Source organism: Lissotriton helveticus, chromosome 6, assembly GCF_964261635.1.
Source record: "Lissotriton helveticus chromosome 6, aLisHel1.1, whole genome shotgun sequence".
In the NCBI taxonomy this organism is placed as follows: domain Eukaryota; kingdom Metazoa; phylum Chordata; class Amphibia; order Caudata; family Salamandridae; genus Lissotriton; species Lissotriton helveticus.
The window spans coordinates 1,646,257,664-1,646,280,960 of NC_136067.1; the positions used below are offsets into that span (position 1 = coordinate 1,646,257,664).

General features: G+C 43.3%; 1 protein-coding gene across 1 annotated transcript in view; it reads right to left on the reverse strand.

Annotated features, from left to right (window-relative positions):
* LOC144763672 (interferon-induced very large GTPase 1-like) overlaps nucleotides 1–23,297 on the reverse strand; it is a 344,367-nt gene that overhangs the window by 50,069 nt on the left and 271,001 nt on the right. Inside the window, exon 3 of the mRNA XM_078649497.1 lies at nucleotides 11,927–12,058. Coding sequence (XP_078505623.1) covers nucleotides 11,927–12,058 — 132 coding nt within the window. The remainder of the gene's footprint in view (nucleotides 1–11,926; nucleotides 12,059–23,297) is intronic.

The window sequence follows — 23,297 nt, forward strand, 5'->3', positions numbered from 1 at the left end:
AGATAATGTAGTTTTGTATCATTGCTTAGTGGGGCTGCTGGAGAATAGTCATGAGGCTGAAGCTGGGTCCAACACTCAGAGCATTCAAGGAGAGTCAAACAGTCACAGCATGTTCAATGGACAGAAACCCCAGGTATCCTCCCAATCCCCTTTGCCCTGGCCGGGTCCACAAGTGACAGCGTGTTAATGTGCTGTTGGCATGTATTGTGGAGGGGATTGGTCTGATTCACGGCACTCTTGCAACTCTTGGCACGTTTGGAAAATCAGGTTAGTCCTCAACATTTGTTTTGTAGTAGCAGTAACTCATTTACATTCATGATCATTGGTAAAGTCAAGTGCAGAGTAAAACATTTTCAGACACTTTCAGTATTGACTTAACATTTGGAAAGTGAACTTCCACACCCAAGGCCCCTCTTGACTCTGATAGTCCCATGTGTTAAAATTTATATGACAGTAAAACAACCTTCTCCATGAAACATGAACAGCTTAGTGATACCCTGGATGTTAATATTTGTGTCAATTTTTTAGATGTTGGGCAGGTTGACCAAACAGATTCCGCATGCCAAAGGGTGAGCCTGCATGCCCTTACCAATGCAATATTTTTGTTTTTAGTAAGACAACATACATTGCAGGTAAAGTATTTTGCCTCAACATTTAAATGTTGATAGTTCTAAGCAATCATTGTGCATTGGCTTGCACTGGTTGCCCATGACGCTATGTTTCTCATATCTAAGTTCAAGTTTTTCTCATAAAGTCAGCATATTTAGAACTTAGACACACAAGGCCAACATCAAATGTGGTTGCACATTATCTTGTGTTTAAATTACAAACGGCCACGTCATATACTTAAACAAGATTAATCATATGAGGGATGGGAATATTAGAATATTATTTATAGATTGTGAAGTGTATTTAATTTATTGGCCTTAGCTGACTTCCTTGTTTCTCATATAGCTGGCTGTTGTTGGTCAGAGTACACTTTAGAAGGACTTCCAATTCCTGAGGAGTAAAGTTGCAGAAGCAGTCACCTGCTAATTTAGGCATGGTGGCCCAGAAGCAGAAAATAAGCAGCAACAAGTGAGGATGTCTGCTATATTTGATGGCTAAGAGGTAAGTGACAGAAAGGCCTTACAACGTGTACACCAACGTGACGAAATTACATCGAAGGATTCTTACATGACAGGCAACAGATCCTGTTACTCATGGACCTTTACAACCAATGCTGGATGGTGAATGCCGGGAAAGGTATGTGCAGACTGTACTTTATAGTATGTCATCGTTGATGGATAGTCAGACATTTGTTATGTTTGTTATGCCACTATGTAGCAATATTGTCAGCGTAGGCTATGCTTGACAATATTGCAGATTGGTAGTGCATTATTAACGGAAGCATCTGTCAACCAGAATGTTCTTTCCATCAATAACAACTAGAATGACACGCGCACTTTGAGTGTTCGCAGCGCGACCTGAAATGTTTTAAGGCTTCCTATGTTTTGATTTTAAAAATGCACGGATGCACTTTCCTTATTTTAAAAATTGTAATAATTGTAACCTCACTGCCTCACTCTAATCTTGCTGCTCACTTTTCGCCTCTGCAGCCCCGTTCCACCGCAAGCGCTAGGCTTGATTGTGGTGGAGGGTGCAGGGCGGTACCTTCTTCCGGGTTCCCTCCCGGTGCTGGGCATTGATTGGGCGAGTGTGTGGAGGCGGAGCTGACTGCTAGCCCGTCCTCTACAAAAACCCATTGACAGGCTGTTTTCTCAGATGACACGCGCACTTTGAGTGTTCGCAGCGCGACCTGTAATGTTTTAAGGCTTCTTGTGTTTTGATTTAAAAAATTTACGGATGCACTTTCCTTCTTTTAAAAATTGTAATAATTGTAACCTCACTGCCTCACTCTAATCTTGCTGCTCACTTTTCGCCTTTGCAGCCCCGTTCCACCGCAAGCGCTAGGCTTGATTGTCGTGGAGGGTGCAGGGCGGTACCTTCTTCCGGGTTCCCTCCCGGTGCTGGGCATTGATTGGGCGAGTGTGTGGAGGCGGAGCTGACTGCTAGCCCGTCCTCTACAAAATCCCATTGACAGGCTGCTTTCTCAGTGACATGCGCACTTTGAGTGTTCGCAGCGCGACCTGTAATGTTTTAAGGCTTCTTGTGTTTTGATTTTAAAAATTCACGGATGCACTTTCCTTCTTTTAAAAATTGTAATAATTGTAACCTCACTGCCTCACTCTAATCTTGCTGCTCACTTTTCGCCTCTGCAGCCCCGTTCCACCGCAAGCGCTAGGCTTGATTGTCGTGGAGGGTGCAGGGCGGTACCTTCTTCCGGGTTCCCTCCCGGTGCTAGGCATTGATTGGGCGAGTGTGTGGAGGCGGAGCTGACTGCTAGCCCATCCTCTACAAAAACCCATTGCCAGGCTGCTTTCTCAGATGACACGTGCACTTTGAGTGTTCACAGCGCGACCTGTAATGTTTTAAGGCTTCTTGTGCTTTGATTTAAAAAATTCACGGATGCACTTTCCTTCTTTTAAAAATTGTAATAATTGTAACCTCACTGCCTCACTCTAATCTTGCTGCTCACTTTTCGCCTCTGCAGCCCCGTTCCACCGCAAGCGCTAGGCTTGATTGTCATGGAGGGTGCAGGGCGGTGCCTTCTTCCGGGTTCCCTCCCGGTGCTGGGCATTGATTGGGCGAGTGTGTGGAGGCGGAGCTGACTGCTAGCCCGTCCTCTACAAAAACCCATTGACAGGCTGCTTTCTCAGATGACACGCGCACTTTGAGTGTTCGCAGCGCGACCTGTAATGTTTTAAGGCTTCTTGTGTTTTGATTTTAAAAATTCCCGGATGCACTTTCCTTCTTCTTCGTGGAGGCGGAGCTGACTGCTAGCCCGTCCTCTACAAAAACCTGATGCCGCCAAATACGCGCAGCGGATGCGCGCAGCGTCCGCACCGTCCCTGCGCCGAAGACAAGCCAAAGACTAGCCCGTCTGTGCCCGTCCGGGCCAGGACGGGTCAAGGGGCAGAAATCCACGCTCAAACAGCACCAAGTAGACAGGTATTGTCCTCTTGCCAGCTAAAGGTGCTGCGTCCCCCCAAGCATGATGGCTGCACCACACTTGAGGTGCATCATGCAGGATATGCTACCTGCCCATTTTGCAATCTCTCACTCACAAATTTCCAACCATATCCCGAAAATAGGAAGGGACAAAGAATGCGGGAGCTGTCATCTGTTCCTACCGCACAAGACTTTCTGTTTTATAGTGTAAACTGCCGCTCGTTGCCCAAACACAAATTGGATATTTTTAACCTCGTATTAGAAGAGCAACCTAGTGCACTCTTCTTGACTGAAACCTGGCTACAAGATAGTGCTGGCCCTGATATAGCCACAGCTCTCCCCTCAAATTATGCCATTGTACGGAGAGATAGAGCAAAAATAACAGGAGGTGGCATTGCAATTATTTTCAAGAGGCAGCTAAAATGTAGCCTGGACTCTGTAGACATCCTAGAATGCGAAGCAGCTTTCTTTAAAATAACTATGAATTCCAACTTCACGTTATGTGGCATGTTGATCTATCGGCCCCCTGGAAACTCCACCCATTGGGCCTCTACACTGGCCAACTATATGACCCCTTTTCATCTAGGTTCAACATTTTTTTCCTTGATTGGAGATTTAAATTTGCATTTAGAGGACTTATCTAATACCTCATGTGCAAACTTGCTAGATGACCTAACAGCATTAAACATCAAGTTACTCAACTCAGGCCCCACACACAAGGCAGGACACCTACTGGATCCTATTTTTTCGAATCTCACTGAGTTAGTATGGCACAATGCGATCCCCATCTGTTGGTCGGACCATTATTTAATTAAGTTCAGCCTCAAACTACCAGCTGTGACATCTGCACAGCCCACTTTCCAAACTACGTCAAGGAAAAATTGGAAAAATCTAAATATCTTACACTTCAATAAGGCATTTGACGAACCCCCCCCCCCAAGGGGCCAGAACATGGAAAGCATAGCAAAAGCAACCCAAGAGTGGCTTAGCGACGCAGCCGACCTATGCCTACCAACCCCTCATATAAAGCGAAAAAGCCACCGTCCCCCAGCCCCATGGTACAACGACTCATTAAAAGCCGAGGAAACCAAATGTAAAGCATTGGAGAGACTATGGCAAAAAGATTATGCACCGGACAAAAAGGTGACATACAACAATGTAAGAAACAAATATCATGCTGCTTTGATGAAAGCTAAAGCCCTGTATGTGTCCAACACCATTATGAAAGCGACAAACCGATCAAAAACTCTGTTCAACACGGTCAAAGAACTGGCAGGTGCGCAAACTACAGCAACTGCCCGACCTTTAAATGAGCGTCAATGTCAGAATCTTGCACAGTTTTTCACTGAAAAAATTGACAACTTAATCACAGAAATAAAAAGAAACAAGACTGACACCACCACCCAAGTTGACACAGACAAGGTCCCTATCGTTAAGGCTACTCTGGAATACTGGCCTCCCATTACAATAGATAAGCTAAAGACCATTCTTAAGACCATTAAATCAGGATCGCATAGCGACCCAATCCCTATAAATGTACTAAACCAACTGAACGCTCCTTCTTTGGAGATAATAGCGGACACTTTAAACTCCTCCTTTGTACATTCTACGGTTCCTACATTGTGGAAACACGCAATGGTGAACCCTTTACTGAAGAAGCCAACGGCGGACCCAGAGACACTGTCGAATTATAGACCTATATCGCTTCTTCCTGTTTTCTAAAAAATCCTTGCAAGACATGTTCATTCAGTCCTAACTCCCTTTACTGAAGAAAACAATCTCCTTCACACATCACAATCAGGTTTTCGAACTGGCTTTTCCACGGAAACAGCACTGTTGGGAGTCACCGAAAAAATCCGGAAACTCCTTGACGATGGTCAAACGGCAGCCCTCATTTTATTAGACCTGAGCACGGCCTTTGACACCATATCACACGAAAGGCTGCTAAGCACATTGGAAAATATTGGGATCTGTGGAGAAGCACTTAAGTGGATTAGTTCTTTCTTGAAACACCGGACGTTCCAAATCTTATCATCCTCAGCATGCTCAGAAATTTTCAGCTCACCGCACGGAGTACCTCAGGGCTCAATCTTGAGCCTGCTGTTCTTTAATCTGTATGTCAAACCTCTGGCTGACCTAGCTGACAAAGTAGGACTTACCCTTATGACCTACGCGGATGACTCACAAATCATCTTCTCTCTCTCTCAGAATCTAGCCCACTATCTCCCTCTCATCTCAAACAAGGTCTCAGTGACATATTCAACTGGATGACTAGCAACCAGTTGAAATTAAATGGAGACAAGACGGAGGTCTTCATACTGGGAAAACAGAAAGACCTGTGGAATCCCTCCCACTGGCCTACACAAATGGGAAATCTCCCTGTACCGACCACCCAGGTTCGCAACCTAGGGGTCATTGTGGATAGTATTCTCTCCATGAAGCAACAGTCAGGCAAGGTGGTGGCTTTATGTTTCACCATTTTGAAATGGCTTAAAAAAATTCTCTGGATGCTGCCCACCTCCACCCAAAAGACCGTGGTCAATGCCCTCATCACATCTCGGCTTGACTACGGTAACATCTTGTACCTGGGTTCAAATAAAGCTGTAGTGCGGAGACTGCAACTAGTCCAGAACTCAGCTGCCAGGTTGCGGTGTAGAATCCCAAAAACCGCCAGTATCTCGGCTCATCTGCGTAACCTACATTGGCTCAGGGTGAAGAACCGTATCAAGTTCAAAGCCCTGAGCTGTATGTTCAGGATCAAAGCGGGCACAGCGCCTAAATATCTACAAGCATTAGTCCAGCCTCACAGACCCAAACGCAACCTACGGTCGCAATCCGCAGCCAACTTCTGCGTGCCTAGGTTCAAACTATCAAGAATGGGAGGCAGATCCTTTTCACACTTAGGTCCATCTCTCTGGAATGAACTACCTCCCCATATCTGCAAAGAGGAAAACTACTCAAGGTTCCGTAAAAACATCAAAACCTGGTTGTTTGATCAATAACAGTTCTGCTGGTTCCTTGCCATACTACTGTGCCATGTCATGGCGCCGGGAAACCCTTGTTGGGTAGCTGTGCGCCTTATAAGCTTAACAAATAAAATAAATAAATAAAATGTCTACACAACAAAGTATAAATGTTCATTGTCTGTGGTATAACAAAAGTCAAAAGTGACACACTGCACAAAATAATGTAAAAATATTTGTTTTACATGACATTCATACATTATTGTGAAATATTGTAAATAATTAGGACATTTTTTGAAATGGCATAATTTTTTGAAGCTATATGTGTTTAGAAAAAAAAATTCTTCGGGACTTTAGAAAATAGTACTATTGCCAATACAAGTTCATAAATGTATGTCAAAAACATACCAAATGAAAAAGAATGGTATATTTTTGGGAAAACGTGAAAATAAAATATAGGTATGTCAGTGATGGACTAAAATCAGAGAGAGGCCTATTCAGAAACTGCATTTTGTTGTAGGTTTTGTAGTACTGCACTTTTACAACAAATGTACTACAAAATGCTATTCACAAACCTACGTCCAGAGCTTACGCCTCCATCTCTCCTATCTTTTTCTCTTGGGAGAGGTCTGCCCCAACTGTGAAGTCTCCAAAGTGTATGTTTTCATAGTAGGGGAGGAGCAGAGGAGAGTGGCTGGAAAATTAAATGGGAAAAACCGACAACTAAATCGAAGGGGATTAGGAGGAGTAAAGAGGTGTTTAGGAAGAGTTAAGGGGAGATTTAGTGAAGGGTTTAGGGAGGGTCATGCACTCACCCACAAAAGAGTAAACCCATTGACGTTCACAATCTGCATTTATAAAGTTACTACAGCAAAAACAGATTCAAACAGAGGTAAATTACTTCAGCTCAGACCTGAAGTAATTCCATCAAAGCACATGGCCAACCACTGGTGCTGCTCCTCCACCCTATAGAAAATAATGGCAGTAGGGACTTGAAATTATGCATGGGTGAAATTCTAATTATTCTGATGTAATTGACGTGATTTATGTTATTTTACATAACAAAATGTATGCGAAAAAGAGTTTATTCCAATATACCAAGTTGCGTAGTGAGACTCAAACACGTAGAGAAATTTACAACGCCGTGTACCATTCATTCATTTTTTAGCTCAAGCAACAGTATTTTGAATGTTAGTGTCAGTTCCTTCAGTGCAAGCAGGCTACAAACATTTCAGGTAGATTTTGTGCTCTGGTGGACCATTTGGGTAATTTCTGTGTGTGAAAATACAAATGCGAGTGCAAGTGTTTAGCATGCAAACAGCAGTTATTTTAACGCGGGCAGTCAACAAACATTGCAGGTGGATTTTTTTACTCAAGTGGACCATTCTTCTGTTTTAAATTTAAAATAAATATGTGAGATACATTTAAAAAAACATACAACATAACATATTTCAGGAGTTCATCTGGGCATATGTGTGTAAAACATGAGGGTAGTTGAAAGAGTGGTTGGACGCTCCCATTTGTGTTGCTAATGTATTTGGAGGAGCAGTTGATAACCAAATGAAACACCGACTTTATATCTTCACAATTGGTGGATTTGTTACATATATTGTATTTTAAAAGCAATAATTACATGTTTTATTATACTTCATAATCCTTTTATTTTAATTGTGTACATCATAATGTTGTGCCTTCCTGGCACGCTTTCCATGTAGACAAGTGTTTGTATTTCTGTAGTATTCTACTACCTTACTGGGCTGTTGTATTTATAAAACCTTTGAATTACACCTAAAAATGCAACAAAAAACTTTAAATGAACTTCTACATACTGAGATAATAGTCATTACGTTTTGAGTTTTGAATATGGGTGTGTGAATTACAAACAAATTGAGCAAAATTAAGCATAACTAGGCAAAATTCAATCTGTCATTTCGATATATATTTTAGCAATCAAATTCGGCCTTTGATAGGTTGTTGATGCAACTAGGATGCATTTTACACAAAAAAGGGCAAAAAAACTCAAAAGCACAGTGGCTTTTTGCGTTCTGTTCATGTACATTCATAGTAAATGTTTATCACAAATTGGATGTAATTATGTGAAATAGTGTATGGCACAATTTCAGGGATTTTTGCATAAAAAGTGTAACACAAAATTCCAAAAATTAATTGAATTACATCAGCGTAATATAAATTTAGCCCAGGCCTAATTTTTATTAAATGTGTATTGTATGAATTCAATAAATATGTGTTACATTTTTGTTCTTCGTTATGTAGAATGTTATATGTTCATAAGGCATCAATGCATCATTATTATGTGAGTCAGGGGACAACTAACAATTTCAGTTTTTATAAAGATTCTCTGAAAATCCGTTAAGCTGTATGTACACCAAGAATTGCTTAGAGTCCTCTTCTAGGCAACAGTCTATGAGTGGATTGCATAGCAATTGCTATGACAGGCATATTAGAAACCATCATTGTGGATTCTCTGTACTCAGATAAAGCAGAAATCTTGATTTTTACACTCATGGTGCAGTCTTCTAAAATATGGTCAGGAGCCTTAGTTTATAGACTGCCTGGATACAAAGGCAATTTTTTAAACTAGCTAGTAGAATTTATTGCGTCCTGTGTCATGGGTGCAAATAATTTGATTCTCATTGAGGATTTTATTTATCATGCCGATTTAGCATGGGACCCCGACACTGACCAATTGATTACATCTCTGCAGACACTAGGGTTTGAGCAATTGGTAGTTGGGCCTACCTATCAGGCTGGCCACACCCTTGAACTCCTGTTTACAAACTCTACTAATATTGTTGTTGGACAACCTTTACAGCTTCTTTGGACGGATCATCACCTAATGAATTTCAGTTTTCTCACAAATGATCCCATAATCAGCCGTGATAAAGAAAGCGTCGTTATTAGACCATGGCACAAAGTTACATCTGTTTCTTTCTCTAACCGTTGCAGCATCAAAGCTGAATTGAATACTAACAACATTGAGGAAGCGATCATAGACTTTGAACAGGCTATAACAGTGACCCTGAACACAATAGCGCCTTTTTCAAGAGTCAGGGTCAAGAGCAAACCCTCTCTCTGGTTCACCACAGCACTTAAAATTGAGAAATTGTCCAACAGGGCGGCTGAACGTCTCTGGAGAAAAACAAAAACAGCCAGAGAGCAAGTTAAATATAGAGAAAGTCATCGCTCATATTTAAGTAACATCAAAAAGGCAAAAAAGCTGTATTTAGCAGGGAGGATCGAGAATGCAGCCAACTCGAACAAAGAGCTACACAAAATCTTGAAAGAGTTCACCACCCCTGAAACTATCCAATTCTCCGTGGTCCCTACACAAGATTGGGTCGACAAAATATCCTTTTTCTTCGATGAGAAAATAAAGGGTATTTACAGATCCTTCCCGCAAGATAAAGGGACTGATGTGCAGTTAGTCAGGAGCAGCCATCTATTGATACCTCCATTGACTAAATTTCAATCAGTAACTTGTAACCAGGTATCAGAAGTCATTGTCAAGATTAAATCCGGTTCTCCTATAGATCCCCTTCCTCCCCGGATCTTTAGGAAATTAGCACCCCAGCTGATACCGAGGTTAACAGAGATTTTTAATCTCTCCCTGGACGAAGCAGTTATACCCGGAAGATGGAAGAAAGCGTAAGTTAGTCCCCTTCTCAAGAAGCCCACCCTAAATGCCAGTTAACTAGCCAATTACCGCCCCATCTCGCTGCTGCCTTATTTCGGGAAAACCCTCGAAGCCCTGGTAAATAAACAACTCACTAGCCATCTAGAAAGTCATAGACTCCTTGACTCTTCTTAATCATGGTTCCGAGTGGCACATAGCAACGAAACAGCGGTAGTAGAAATGGTAGACAACATCAGGCGTGCCTTAGATTAAAAGAAATCCGCTATTCTGGTTCTTTTGGACCTGTCGGCCGCTTTTGACACCATCTCCCGTGACATTTTGTTACAGCGGCTCTGGGAGATGGGGGTCCAAGGGAAGGCCCTGGACTGGTTCAATAACTATCTAAAGGACCGTTTCATTACTGTGCATCTAGGCTCGATGGCTGCGTGCAGTAGGTCAGTATGTATTGGAGTACCGCATGGGTCTACCTTGAGCCCTATGCTCTTTAATCTTTATGTCAACCCCCTGGCTAAGATAATCAGGTCTTACGGTTTCGAGACAATATTGTATGCTGATGATACCCAGTTGCTGATTACCTTTGGCCCGGACCCTGCAGATACTATGATCCAGTTCAATAACTGCATGACCCACATTGACAACTGGATGGGTCAAAACAAATTACAGTTGAATAACAGCAAAACTGAGATAATTCTGTTCGGCAGGGCCGAAGATCACAGGTCTAGTGACTGGTGGCCCCAGACACTGGCCCCTGTCCTTCTCCAAAACAAACCATTCTGCAACTTGGTGATCACCATCGACAGCAAGCTCTCGATGAGAGCGTGTGTTAACCGTGTATTAGGCACCTGCTATGGCATTCTACGGAAATTACGGAAGATCTTTAAATGGTTACCAATTGAAACCCGGAAGCCACTTGTACAGGGCCTAATCGTTAGTCGAATGGACTACGGTAATGCCTTACTGGCCTCCATAAATGAAGACCTCTTCTCCAAACTACAGACTCTGCAGAACACTGCGGCCAGATTAATTCTGGACCTACCTTCAAGATTGCCGTCCTGTCCCAACTTAAAAACCCTCCATTGGCTGCCAATTAGGCTGAGAGGACACTACAAAATTCTTTGCCTCACACAAAAAAGCATCTATGACACAGGCTCTGGTTATCTAAGAAAAAAATGAAAAAATATCAGCCAGCCAGAACTCTGAGATCAAGTTCTAACGTTCTTTTAATTCCCTTATGGGCGCGCACTGTGTGTAACGGTGGCCGCTCCTTTTCCTATCTTGCCACCTATTTCTGGAATAAGCTTCCGTCATACATCTCGTCCATTCCAGATAACCTGCGCTTCTGCAGAGAATTAAAAACATGGCTGTTCCCCAATTGATGTGACATTAGAACCTAGGTGTGTTGATCTGTCTGCAAGCGCCCTGAGACCTAACTAACAGTGATTTGTTGCGCTATACAAGACTGTTTGACTTTGACTTTATTGGAAATGTGTGGACAGAAGGTATCTAAGGTGAATAGTCTAGAGGCTCAGATTAGGGCATTACTTTTGCGTCTCTTGGTTATAGCTCGTTTGGTGTTATCCTCATCCAGGCCAAATTAACAACCCCTCTGAAGCAGACTGGGTGCCAACACGGAGATGATGACAGTTGCCTGCTTTCCGTGGAGCTGCCAGGTAGAGATGCTTCTGGGACTGAACTGACAGCGGATGGTGATTGACCACAGAATGCACCAACTAAATTAGACACTGCTGCAGACATTACTCAGGAGCCGTCCTGCACCATCCCAGAATGCAGAGTGGAAACTCAGGTGACATTCCCAGGGATCAATTTGGGTGCTATGGATCTATTTTATTCTCTACTCTCATGAGATTATTCTAGGCCCCTAGAAGTTCAATAGTCTGGCCCAACTGTTACTCCTGACTCATACCTGCATCCATCCATTTTGACTGATGGTAGTTACATTAGTGCTTGAACATTGACAATCTATCCCGTAGAAGGTCTCAACACAGCCTTCTCAAAACTGCCCTGTGACATGGACTGGTTGGCCAAAGGTGTAGTGTAACCTGACTGCAAAGCAGATGTCTATGGTTTTAACAGATGTCAGGACAAGGGTGGATAAAGATGTTAGGGGTGTGGGCCAAGCAGGGCTTGTGGGGTCACCGGTTTATATAGTGTGAATAGGACTCTACTTGATGTAGCTATAGTGTATGTATAGTGTCCTAACAGAGAGGGAGAGGTGTGGAGCATTGGCCAGACATACCTGATCGGCCAGGCTGCTCTTCAAGATTTTCCTCATTAACAAGAGTGCTCTTTCCACTGAAGACTTCCGATCTTTTTTCGGGCAGAGTGGACAAATCAGTTGTCGCTGATGACTCAGATCTTGCTACTTGACCTTGGAAACCAGAAAAATAAAAATATTTAGACAATTATGGAAAATATTCTTTTTGAGTAATATATTAACTCCAAATCATTTGGGGTCTAAATTAGAGTTGGGGGATGGATTAGTCCATAACAAGCTGGCATAGATCCATTCTGTCTGATTATAAGGGCAACCTATGGCACTTGTCATAAGTCTGGCAGGATATACATCACATTTGTGACAGCATAATCTGTCCGCCAAACGCTAAATCAAATCCAAAGCCAATATTCATCTATATAAAATCAAACTGCCCTTCTGTGTACTTTTTCCACTACTGATCCAATGAGTCCCTAAAACAGTTGTATGTTAATATAATAAAGTTAGAACTAGTGTGGCCTTGTTATGGAGTTTATTGAGGACACACACAACAATATGACTGCAACATTTAAAATTTAGCCAATTTAAATTATGAACATTCACAATGAGTCATTTAGAATTCAAGGACAAATACAAGTACCATATTATTAAGATTGACAACATAATGTTAAAATAATATCTGATAGGTGATATGCATGTGTGATTCAAAGATATCAGTAGCATCTGATGCTCTGTCACTCTACAAACCACTTTAGTACAGTTGGCTCTAATCACTAGATATCCAGTGGAGTGGAGGTGCAGCCCTAACTCCAATTTATTACATGCTGTCGACAGGACATTATGGAATTACTGCTGGAATTATGCAGTAGGGAATGACCAAATTATGAGGCAGGGTTTACTAAATCATGTGGCATGAAAAGGTACATTTTGTGCCATAATGAGGTACTGCTTGGGCAAAGGTCTTGACTTTTAAGTACCAATTTAACATCTAAATACAGTAATAATCAACTGAACAATGAACAGTCAAACCTTGCATATAGCCTTCCATTGGGTGGCAAGACGGTTCACCGGGATTTTAGTAACTTTTGTTCCATTTGAACGTTATTTTGTTTAAATCTGCAGATTATGTAGCAGATGATGAATTATGTGGCAAATGCAGCGAATACATAATTAGGCAAAAATGCAGTGGCTGCAGAATCACATAATTCCAGTGTTACTGGCTATCTATAAGTGTAGTATCCCAAGAGAAAGTGAGACTTGAGTGAGACAGCCGAAACACTCAACTTTGCAGTGCTTTTGAAAGACTTATAAATGCAACACTCTAATGCAACGTCTATGTAGATGAGGCCACATATGCATGTTTGTTGCTTGAAACAAAATTAGCAGTCCCAACAATTTGAAGGAACAAAGGAATCATTGTTTTTTCAGGACAACGCAGAGTTACTGATAAACTCCACACTCGCAAAGGAGCGTTTTTTTTGTAAGTGCGCTCGAAAATTGAGATGTCCTTTCACGCATGCAGGAGTGACTTGTCGGGCACTCGAGATCGCCCACGAGATAATCAGAGCTGTTTGCAAGCGCCACGAGATTTGTTAGCCAGCTGCATGCCTCCGCGAGATTTTGCTGCTACCAACACATCATTTGAGTGTGCCAGCACATGTTTTCTGCCATACGCAATCCCGAACACACAGAATCTACCATTGTTACAACCTCCTCGAGAAGAATCTAAATCTTCCAGAAATGACAATTTGAAGCTAAAAACTTCCTCAAATGCAAATGTGTCATTTTTTTTTGTGCGAGGAGTCCTGTTTTTTAAAAACTTTTTTCCAACAGGAAGGAAGTGCCCCAGAGTCTCCAACTTCCTGTTCCTCCACTGCAGGCTCCTCCCTGTTATGTGGCCTTGTCTGCCAATGGGCCTTCCAGCCAGTAGGCCCAGTGCTAGCCATGGGTGCATGAAGCACCTGTTTCCGTGGTGTCTGTTGAATTGAAACATCATTTAGGCCATGGATGGATTTGGATTAAAACACGAAATGTGTTTATTTGGTCGTATTTCAAATTTTCTTTCTTCCTGCAAACAGTGTTTAGGTGGGGTAATGCCTTTGGAGGATGTGTGTTGCTGTAAACATGTTCTGCCCTGTTAATTTTTGTTGTTGGCATTGCTGAATTAATGCTGTGTTTCCTGAGTTACCAATGCCTCCTTTGTCTGGCTGGTGTGTGTGTGTTTGGCATAGGCCACCATTTGACTTTGCTCCCTATGTGGTGAGGGGCCATTTTGTATAGTCAGTGTCCATAGGCTTGCATGTGTTCTTTGTTTTCCAGGCCTCCTGCTTGTTGTTTTGGCCATGTGGCTGGCAGAAATTTTGTGTAGGCAGCCAGTGTGCTTTTGTCATAGGCTTGCATGTGTTGTTGTTGGGCCCACGCCTCCTTGCTTGCTGTTTGACCATGTGGTCAGTGGCAATTTTGCTTAGGCAGTCAATGTGCTTTTCCCATAGGCCTGCAGGTGTTTTCTGTTTTCTAGGCCTCCTGCTTGTTGTTGCTTATGTGACCATGTTCCTGGCGGCTATTTTGTACAGCCAAATAAGATGCTTTTGCCTTAGGCTTACATACCATCTATAATGTGGCCATGCCTTTTTGCTGTTTGTTGTTGTTCTGACCATGTGCCTGATGGCCATTTTGTGTTGGCAGTCAGTGTGCTTTTGCCATAGGCCTACATATGTTCTTTGTTTGTGACATGTAGAGACAAAATGTTGCACAGTTTAGTATATTTTGTCCATGTTTTTTAATAAATATCCTGAATTCTTTAAATGCACTATTTGGCTTAGTCTTCCAATGGAATGGGCCTTATAGTCAGTAGGCCCAGTGCTAGCCATGAGTGCATGCAAAACAACTGCTTCTGTGTTGTCTGTTAAATTGAAACATCATCTAGGCCATGGATGGTATTGGATTAATAAGTGTTTTTTGTGGTATTTCTCTTTTTTTCTGCAAACAGTGTATAAGTGGGGTAATGCCTTTGGAGGATGTGTGTTGTTGTAAAAATATTTAGCCCTGTTGATTTCCATTTTTGGCATTGCGGAATTAATCAATGCTGCGTTCTCTTTTTCTAACTATGCCTCCTGAGTGTGTTTGCCATAGTTCACCATTTGTCTTTCTTCCCCATGCCATGTGGCATGGGGCCATTGTGTATAGTCAGTATCCATAGGCCTGCATCTATTCATTCTTTTCCAGGCCTACGGCTTCTTTTGCCATGTTGATGTGTGTTCGTTGTTTGTGGCCATGCCTTCTTGCTGGTTGTTGTTGTGACCAATAACCATGTAGCTGGGGGCCATTTTGTGTAGCCAGCCAGTGAGCTTTCCACATAGGCCTGCATGTGTTCTTTTTAGTTTGTTCCCCATGCCTTCTTGCTTGTTGCTGCTGGTGACCTTGTGGCTGGCAGCCATTTTGTGTAGCCAGCCAGGGTGCTTTTGCCATAGGCCTGCAGGTCTTCTTTGCTCCAATGCCTTCTTGCTCAATGTTGTTGTTGTTGTTGACCATGTGGCAATGGCAGGCAGCCATATTCTGCATCCAGCCAGTGTAGCCCTTTGCCATATGCTTGCATGGATGGTTGAACAATGAGATAACAGTTTAATACATTATTATCATATCTTTAAGGATAACTTTACTTATGTATAATTTGTTAATGTTAACTCTTTTAAATTGTTGTTTGTTTTAATAAATTGTACATTTTATAACATTTTGAATATTTGTCAACATTTTTGTATTTTTTTTGTAACCATTTTCAGAACATCTGACATCAATGAATCAACCTGATGTCTGCTATAGGTGCACAACAGCATTCATTGTCTAAGGATTATTCCTTTTTTTCTAAAAAATCATTCATTATTGAATATTAAAGATTTTAACTCCTCTCCTACCCCCACCCCCAATCGAACCAGCCAAAAGTACAGAAAAGAAACAGGCAGGTGGAAACAGCAGACATATATAAGCAATTCCAGCGTACAAAAACCACAAATACTTAAGTTATAAAACAGAAGCCCCAACCCAAAAACTAAATACTAAGGGATACAATACAAAGCAGGCCAGTCACCCCTCAGCTTGTCGTTCCAACCATTCCCTCGAAGGCGTCCAAATTCGTAGTCCTCTTTTCCGAGATCAACTACCTTCCTGGGCATAAACAGCCCTTTCTATGTGATCAATTGAGATAAGCCGTACCAGCCATTGATTAAAAGATGGAGGACCCAGATCGAGCCAGGCTGTCGCCAAACACAACCAAAATACTGCCAAAGCAAGAAACAAAAAATATTGGGCAGAGGAGGGAATTTTCTCCTTTTGTACCCATAGTAAAATCAGCTGGGGTGTAACCTCGATCCGTAGGTCCAATTTACCTTAAAAGAAATTGAGTTATATCCCTCCTCAAGTTCCCAAGACACGGACATTTTGCAAACATATGGACTAGATCTGCCCCATGCACCTGACAGCGGCACTAGAAAAGAAAAAATCCAGGCTACTATTCCTGGCTTGTTTAGGCAGGAGGGGCAGTTTGAACACAACCACCCAATGGCACATTTGTACATTGCGAATCTAGCTAAAATGTTAGCACTGGATGTCCTTCCTTTTTCTTTTGTGAAAGGGGTAGGTTTTCTTGAATTTGTAGCTGTCATCTGTCCGAAATGGAAGGTTCCCAACCAGTCCTATTTTGCCAGAGTTGCTGTTCCAGCGTTACATCATGATGCACTGGAATTGCTTGGACAAGTTTTGCAGCAGAGTGCTATTCACACTTTCCACCTGACGACAGACATGTGGACCGGTTGCCGAGCCACTGTTTACATGTGCAACACTGCCCACTGGTTTTTTTTTGTGGGGGCTAGAGAAAAGATGTCTGCAGGTGTTGACACTGCAGAGATTTTTAATGCCGGTCTGAAGCATGCAACAGTAGCCATGTTTACCTTTGAGAAATCCCATATTGCTGCAAATACGACAGAAGGAAGATGAGGGAGACTGAGGTCATGAAAGTAGTGTGTTAGATTACATACTTTTGGGTGAACCACCAGAGTTTGAGAATGAGTTCTACTTCCCTGACTACTTGGCATGGGCCAACAACCATAGAACATTCTCTCTCAGTCTCTATCGCTGATCTGCTTTCTTTCTTTCCACCCGAAAAAAAAGCCAAAATAGCTAGGGGAACATTATTTAATTGTATTAGTTTGTGTCTGGTTAACTAATTCAGCCCCACTGTCTTACTCTTAGACACATTTTATCACCAGATTGGAGGTGCAACCGTGTGCTGTAAAAAGTTGCCACCACCCAACCCATTTCCCCCAAGGACATTGGATGGAGAGATACAAACAAATGTGTGCCTGCCTCCTGGGCCATGACTATCTATCCTTTCTAGGTTTATTATTACCCTAGCCAGACTACCCCACATTATTTGATTTACACTGGCCAATCTCTGCTTTGTGAGCAATGGATCTGCAATGTACTGTTGTCACACTGACCATGCCTGAATTAGAAGAACAGGTAAATGGCATGCACTGCACACTGAGTGATTGTGAGTGTGTTAAGGTGAGTCATGTGGTGGCTTGCAGTGACACAGCGTTTTTGTTTATCTGTAACTATTACGCTTAACTGTGTTTGTGATGATTTACAATGTTGGTGGCCTACCAACGTCTGATAATTTTTTCTCTGAAGATAATTTCTTCCTTCGCCTTTCAGAGATAGCAAGATTTTTTCACCTGGTCCACTCCACACTGCTTTGTTTATTTGTTTTCTGCTTTATCCTCCCCAAAGAGGCCAAACCAACCAGTCCCTTTAGAATTGATAACGCAAACATAAATCTAGTCGACACAAAAAATGACTCAATAGTTCTCTTGTTGTGCAACAACAAAATTGTACTACAGGTCGATCTATTGCATTTGAGTCAAGACACCGTAGGTACGGAGTTGGACACATTACTCTGAGTCAGGAGGATCAGGGATGATAGAATGACTGAGGGCATGGGCATGACTACTTCGAGAACTATCACCAGAAGAAGCAAGTTTTCAACTTCACTGAAACCAACCAATTTGGTGATGACTTTAAAGTGACTTAAACATGCATGCCCGACTCTGTGGAATGGTGGTGAGTGGTGACAGTGGTGTGTTGATTTCATTTGATTGGGAAAATGCAATGTTGCTGGGTATGTGTGCTCCATGCTGTCTGGCTCAATTTTAAAGCTAAGTGGTGGTAGGGTGGAGGGCCTGTTGTTAAAGGTAACTAGAGACAGACATTTAATCATGAATGATCATCACATTCTGCATGTGCTGTTTGTCTACATGTTATTGTTATGATTCATGATGAAGAATTGATGATCATGATGCCAGCTGCATGTTTGATCAGCCCGATACCATAGTTACATGCAGCCACTTTTATTTGATTTTTGTTTATTGTAAAATTGCCCACACCTAATTGTTCATGCACCATGCATAAATGAATGAGCGCAAAAAGGACTATTCTTCTCTTCTCTTCTCTCTTGCACAGCACACTTCTTTCTCCTTGATTCTACAATATTATTTTAGTTTTTTAATCTGCAGGTGATCTTACCCTTTGCCAAACTGAAAAACCAACATAACACTCACACTTACCATACCGAACTGCATCCGCCAGGCACCCAAGATTGACGGACAGTCCGAGAGGAATGCAGATGCAACTCCCAATTTGTCAATTCAGTATCATTTTTTATTTTAGTAATCATTAGAACTGTGGGGCATATTACCAACAACTAGCTATATTTATCGCTAAAGGGGCTTAGCGAGTTTTTTTTTATCGGCAAGCATCGCCAGATATTATCACAGAGATAATGTGCTATTAGCAACGTTTATCTCTAAAGCGATAAAATATCCGGCGATAGCAGTGAAATGCGTGAATATCGCTGAGAATACAGCGATATTCACGCATTAACGGCAACAGGGTCTTAGCTATAATATCCAAATCCCATTGGATATAATGGCTAAGAACTGGTCTGAGTAGGCGTTAGCTTTTGGAGATATTTGCGCTTAGCGCAAATATTTACATCGCTACGTCTGCGTTGATAATAGGCGATAGCGATGTTAGTGACTGTTTTTAGTTGCTAACAGGTTGGGTACGCCCACTTTGCATGTCATTAGTGATGAATATCGCTGACATGCAAAGCGGGTCCCAAACCACTCACTATCACCTAAAAGCTGTTGCTAACTGATGTTAGCGACAGCTTGCTAATAGGGCGATGAAATTATTGCCGCTTAGCGGCCGAAAACGGCCGCTAAAGCGGCTATAATTTCATTTCGCCTGCCTTGATAATATGCCCCGGTGTGTTTTGTTCATTTGACTCCTACAGATAATTTATTTCTAATATAATTGCTATCTTTCAGTGGTTTGTAACACAGAACATTTAGATATATAATGTAACTTGGGTCTCTCTGGGGGCAGATGGACAATTTGGTTTGGTTTACCTATACTCATCATTCCTTTGTTTCCTTTTCCTCCCATAACATTTATGATGATCACCTGCTCACTGACACGATGAATGTTCTCCTTGTGTAGGGTTTGTCTTTGTCAAACCTTTCCCCAAATCCCACTTCCCAGCAATTCATCAAACCCCTAACCTTCTTCCCCAAGGTTGTGTAATTTATTGAGGTGTGACTTAATAATTTACACCATTAATTGATCACACACTTGGTGGGTCAGATGTGGTGAAAGCAGCACAAACATAGTGCAGGATGAGGATCTTCAGCTCTAAGTATAGCCCACACTGGCCATATTTATTATTTACCCACCCACGCCCAAAAACATTGTTCAATATTTTCAGATGAACAACATTGCCAGCATCCTCATTCAGGCACTGTATTGCATCAAAGCTTACCCTTGCCAATTCGTAGTTTTAGTCAACTTCATTTTGCAATTTTTACTAGCTCAACATTGTTCTGAATAATTCAATTAACCCTGCTTATCATATTTTCTCTATTGTCTCTCTTCTTGTGCACTAGTAGTCTAGTCTAGTGACTGTCTCAATTTTTTTTAAAGCTTGCATATAATACCTGTATTAACTCAGTTTTTATTTCAATGTAGTTATGTTGAAAATTAGTACGTTTCGGTGAACATTATCTGCGCCATCTTGCCTCTCCCCCTGATGCCACACTTTTGTCGTGCGCGCCCGCCATTTTTGTTAGATGCCCCGATCAGAACGAACCCTTTTGCATGCCGCTGGCCCCTGACATAGCCTTTCGCCTTCACTAAGCCTGCACGCTGACCACCCCCTGCTTGCACCTGCCTTGAGTCATAAACCCCTCTTCGGCGCTGCTCTGCCCCAGGCCCTCATCCTGTTCCCAGCGCGACACCTCCCTGCTTCCCTTTCATGATCTCCGGCCCTTAGATGCAAACCCCCTTTTTTCCCCGTGTGCCCGTTTTGTCTTCCCCGTTCCCAGGCCGACACCCAGCTCTGCCGATACCATCCCTTGCCCCTCCCCGTACAATAGAAAGCTTCCCCCATCAAAGGATCCCCGGGTTGATCAAAGCCCCCACTCCATGAGATCCGATCAAACCCCCACATTCCGTGAATCGGCGGAATATCCAGCTGCGTGATACTCATCACCTGTTGTGACTAGGGTGGGGACTTCGACTGTAAATGTGTGTGGGAACGGGCTCAAAGGGAGTTCCGGGAATGTCTTTTTCATACATCAAAGCTTTAACATGGATGTGTAATGTACAATAAAGTCATAAACTTGTGTATAAGAGGCCAGGCCTCAGGGATGCAGTTAGAGCACCTCAGAACGATACCTTCTGTCCGTTTCGTTGTGTTCTCCTCCGGAGAGAATAAAAACCTTGTTTCCTGCTTTCCAGTCTCCAGCGCCTGCCTCTTCATTGATTAAATAACTAGAGGGTCACAGAGGCAATACCGCCGGGCAAATATCGATTGTCCCCGACCCGCCTCAGGTTTTACAATTGGCGTCCCAAGCGTGGGGCCCATCAGCGACTCGTGGATCCAGTGGGAGAGGTCCCGACGACAGAGTGAACGACTGCAACGATCGGGAGAGCTCTTGCCCAATAGACCCTCGTCTGGCAGCCGATCATCCGAACTTCACTAGTTCCGAACAGACCTCTCTCGAGTGATCTACGGTCCTGACTGGGAACCATCAGGAGTGCCGCGAGGATAACGAAGAAGAGAGGACGATCGGGCGCTGGATTCGGAAGACAGGAAACTGTCCATGCGGTCCGGGTAAGGTCGTGTAACCACGACAAGTCGCGAAATAATTGCTTGATTGCTTGTTTGTTTAAAAAATACTAGTATTGCTCTTTTTTATTTATTTGGAGATTCACTGTCTGCAAACGGAGAAACAACGGGCTCTCTCTTTGCAAACAGTGGAGGATAGGTAGGGCAGCAGCCGTGCTTATTTTTTCTCCCCCACTCAATAATCACTTGAAACTGAACTGTTGTTCGCAATCTATTATTTCCTGGAGATTCCCTGTCTGCAAACAGGGAAGAGACCACCCTTTTTGCAGATAGTGAAAAGGGTAGGTAACGCAGATCTTTGCGGACCTACTCATTCTCCCCATTGTTATTTATTGGTCTTTTGTTATTTTGATCCATGAGGTATTCACTGCCTGCAAACAACGTAGAATAGAAATATTCTGTCCAGTCTTTGCACCTAGTGATAAGATAGGCAGTGCTGACTTTTTAGTCCCTCGTTACGAGCCGTCATGCCTGTCTTCTCCCCACTGATTAATAGCCTGTTTAGCCCGGACCGTGTATTAGAGGTGGACCATATAGCTCCACTAGAAGGCACCCCTAATAAGGACATGTTCATAAACTATGGATTAGTCACCATAGCCTATAATAAATTGTGGCACAGGTATACCGAAGATAGTCAAGACAAACAGTGGCCACTGGCAGGATCCTTTGACCTTGATAAAATAGAAACGTTAGAAATAGCCCTTCGAAATAATAAAACAACGCCGATTATGCTCGACAGTCTCGGTATGTGGCGCAGAGAGGCTATGCAACGACAGAGAAAAGACGAGGACAAACCAAGTAGAGAAATATACCGACAGGACAACCCCAGGACACCGCTACCCACAACTTATCCCCCGACACTATGCAAAAGACGACCAGACTTAGGGCAAAACCAATGCGCTTTTTGTAGGTATGTCGGACACTGGAAAGCCCAATGCCCGACTCTACTGAGCGTGAGTAAAGGCAAAGGGCCGACAAGAACGACAGACCGGCAGTACGAGAAAAAGCGCGAGACAAAGAAGAACCCGACTTACATAGACAGACCAGACAGAACCACCACGTTTGATTATGCCCGATGGCACAGATTTCGCCAGGACAATTTCAGCGGCATGCTCAAGTTCTCCTAGGTCGGGCAACGTCAAGACGGGAACCCAGCCTCGTTTCAAATTCACAGACGGAAAGAGATAATTATGACCAATAACTGTTTTATATTCGTCTTGGGTCTTTGTATGTCGTATTTGTACTGTCCCCCGTCTGAGTTTGTGTGTATGTAATGTACAAATCTGCGTCATCCCTCTACACGTGTTTCCGTGTTACTCAACCTCTGTTAGCAGAAACCTAGCATAAAAGCAACCTGAAAAGAAAGAAATGGTAAAACAAAATCCGTAGACCATTAATGAACTTGAACTTTTAATTTAACACAACAAACAAGGAATAATAACGGTAAACTGTAGAAAATGAAAGTCAAACAGAACATTCGCCCCCCCATTCTGGAACCTTCCAAAGTAGGGCAGGGTTACGGCTACGCCCAACCAACGGCAACCCATATAAGGCGGGCCCGGCCGCCAACTCTTGGTCAGGAGATCTTAACGTATGGGGGAGCCGGAGGAGAGGCAGGAGCCAGCAGCCTGGGCAGTTGTAGGTAGTTCCGCCACATGTCTCCTCGGCCAGCCGCAACGGGCCTGGATAGACTTAAGCAGTCCCGCCACATGTCCAGAGAAGAACGAGGCACCTCTTCCTTTTCTCTTCCGTCACAGCCGCAGCAGCCCTGGACGGCGGGATGTCCTGCACGTACCTCCACAACAATTTGTCCAAGTTGGGCTGGGAGGGAGAGGCGACGCGGACGAGCCTCTCCCACCTCCACCGATAGGAGGTTTCCCAGCCCCCGGCCCGACGCCGAGCACCCCCAGTCAGGCGATGGTGCCAATACTTCCACAGCACCGAACACACCATGGTGGCACCCCAGTACTTGCGCAGCACCGAACGTGCAATGGTGGCCATACTCCCACAGCACCGAGCACAGGTCTTGGGGAACACCGGATGTGGAGAAACCTTCATGCGGGGCGATGAAAAGGAGCGGCCTGGAGTGCACCGGGAGAAGGAGACGATGCGAACCAGTCTCCCTCGCCCCCCAGGTGGGGGCATCACAGCTGC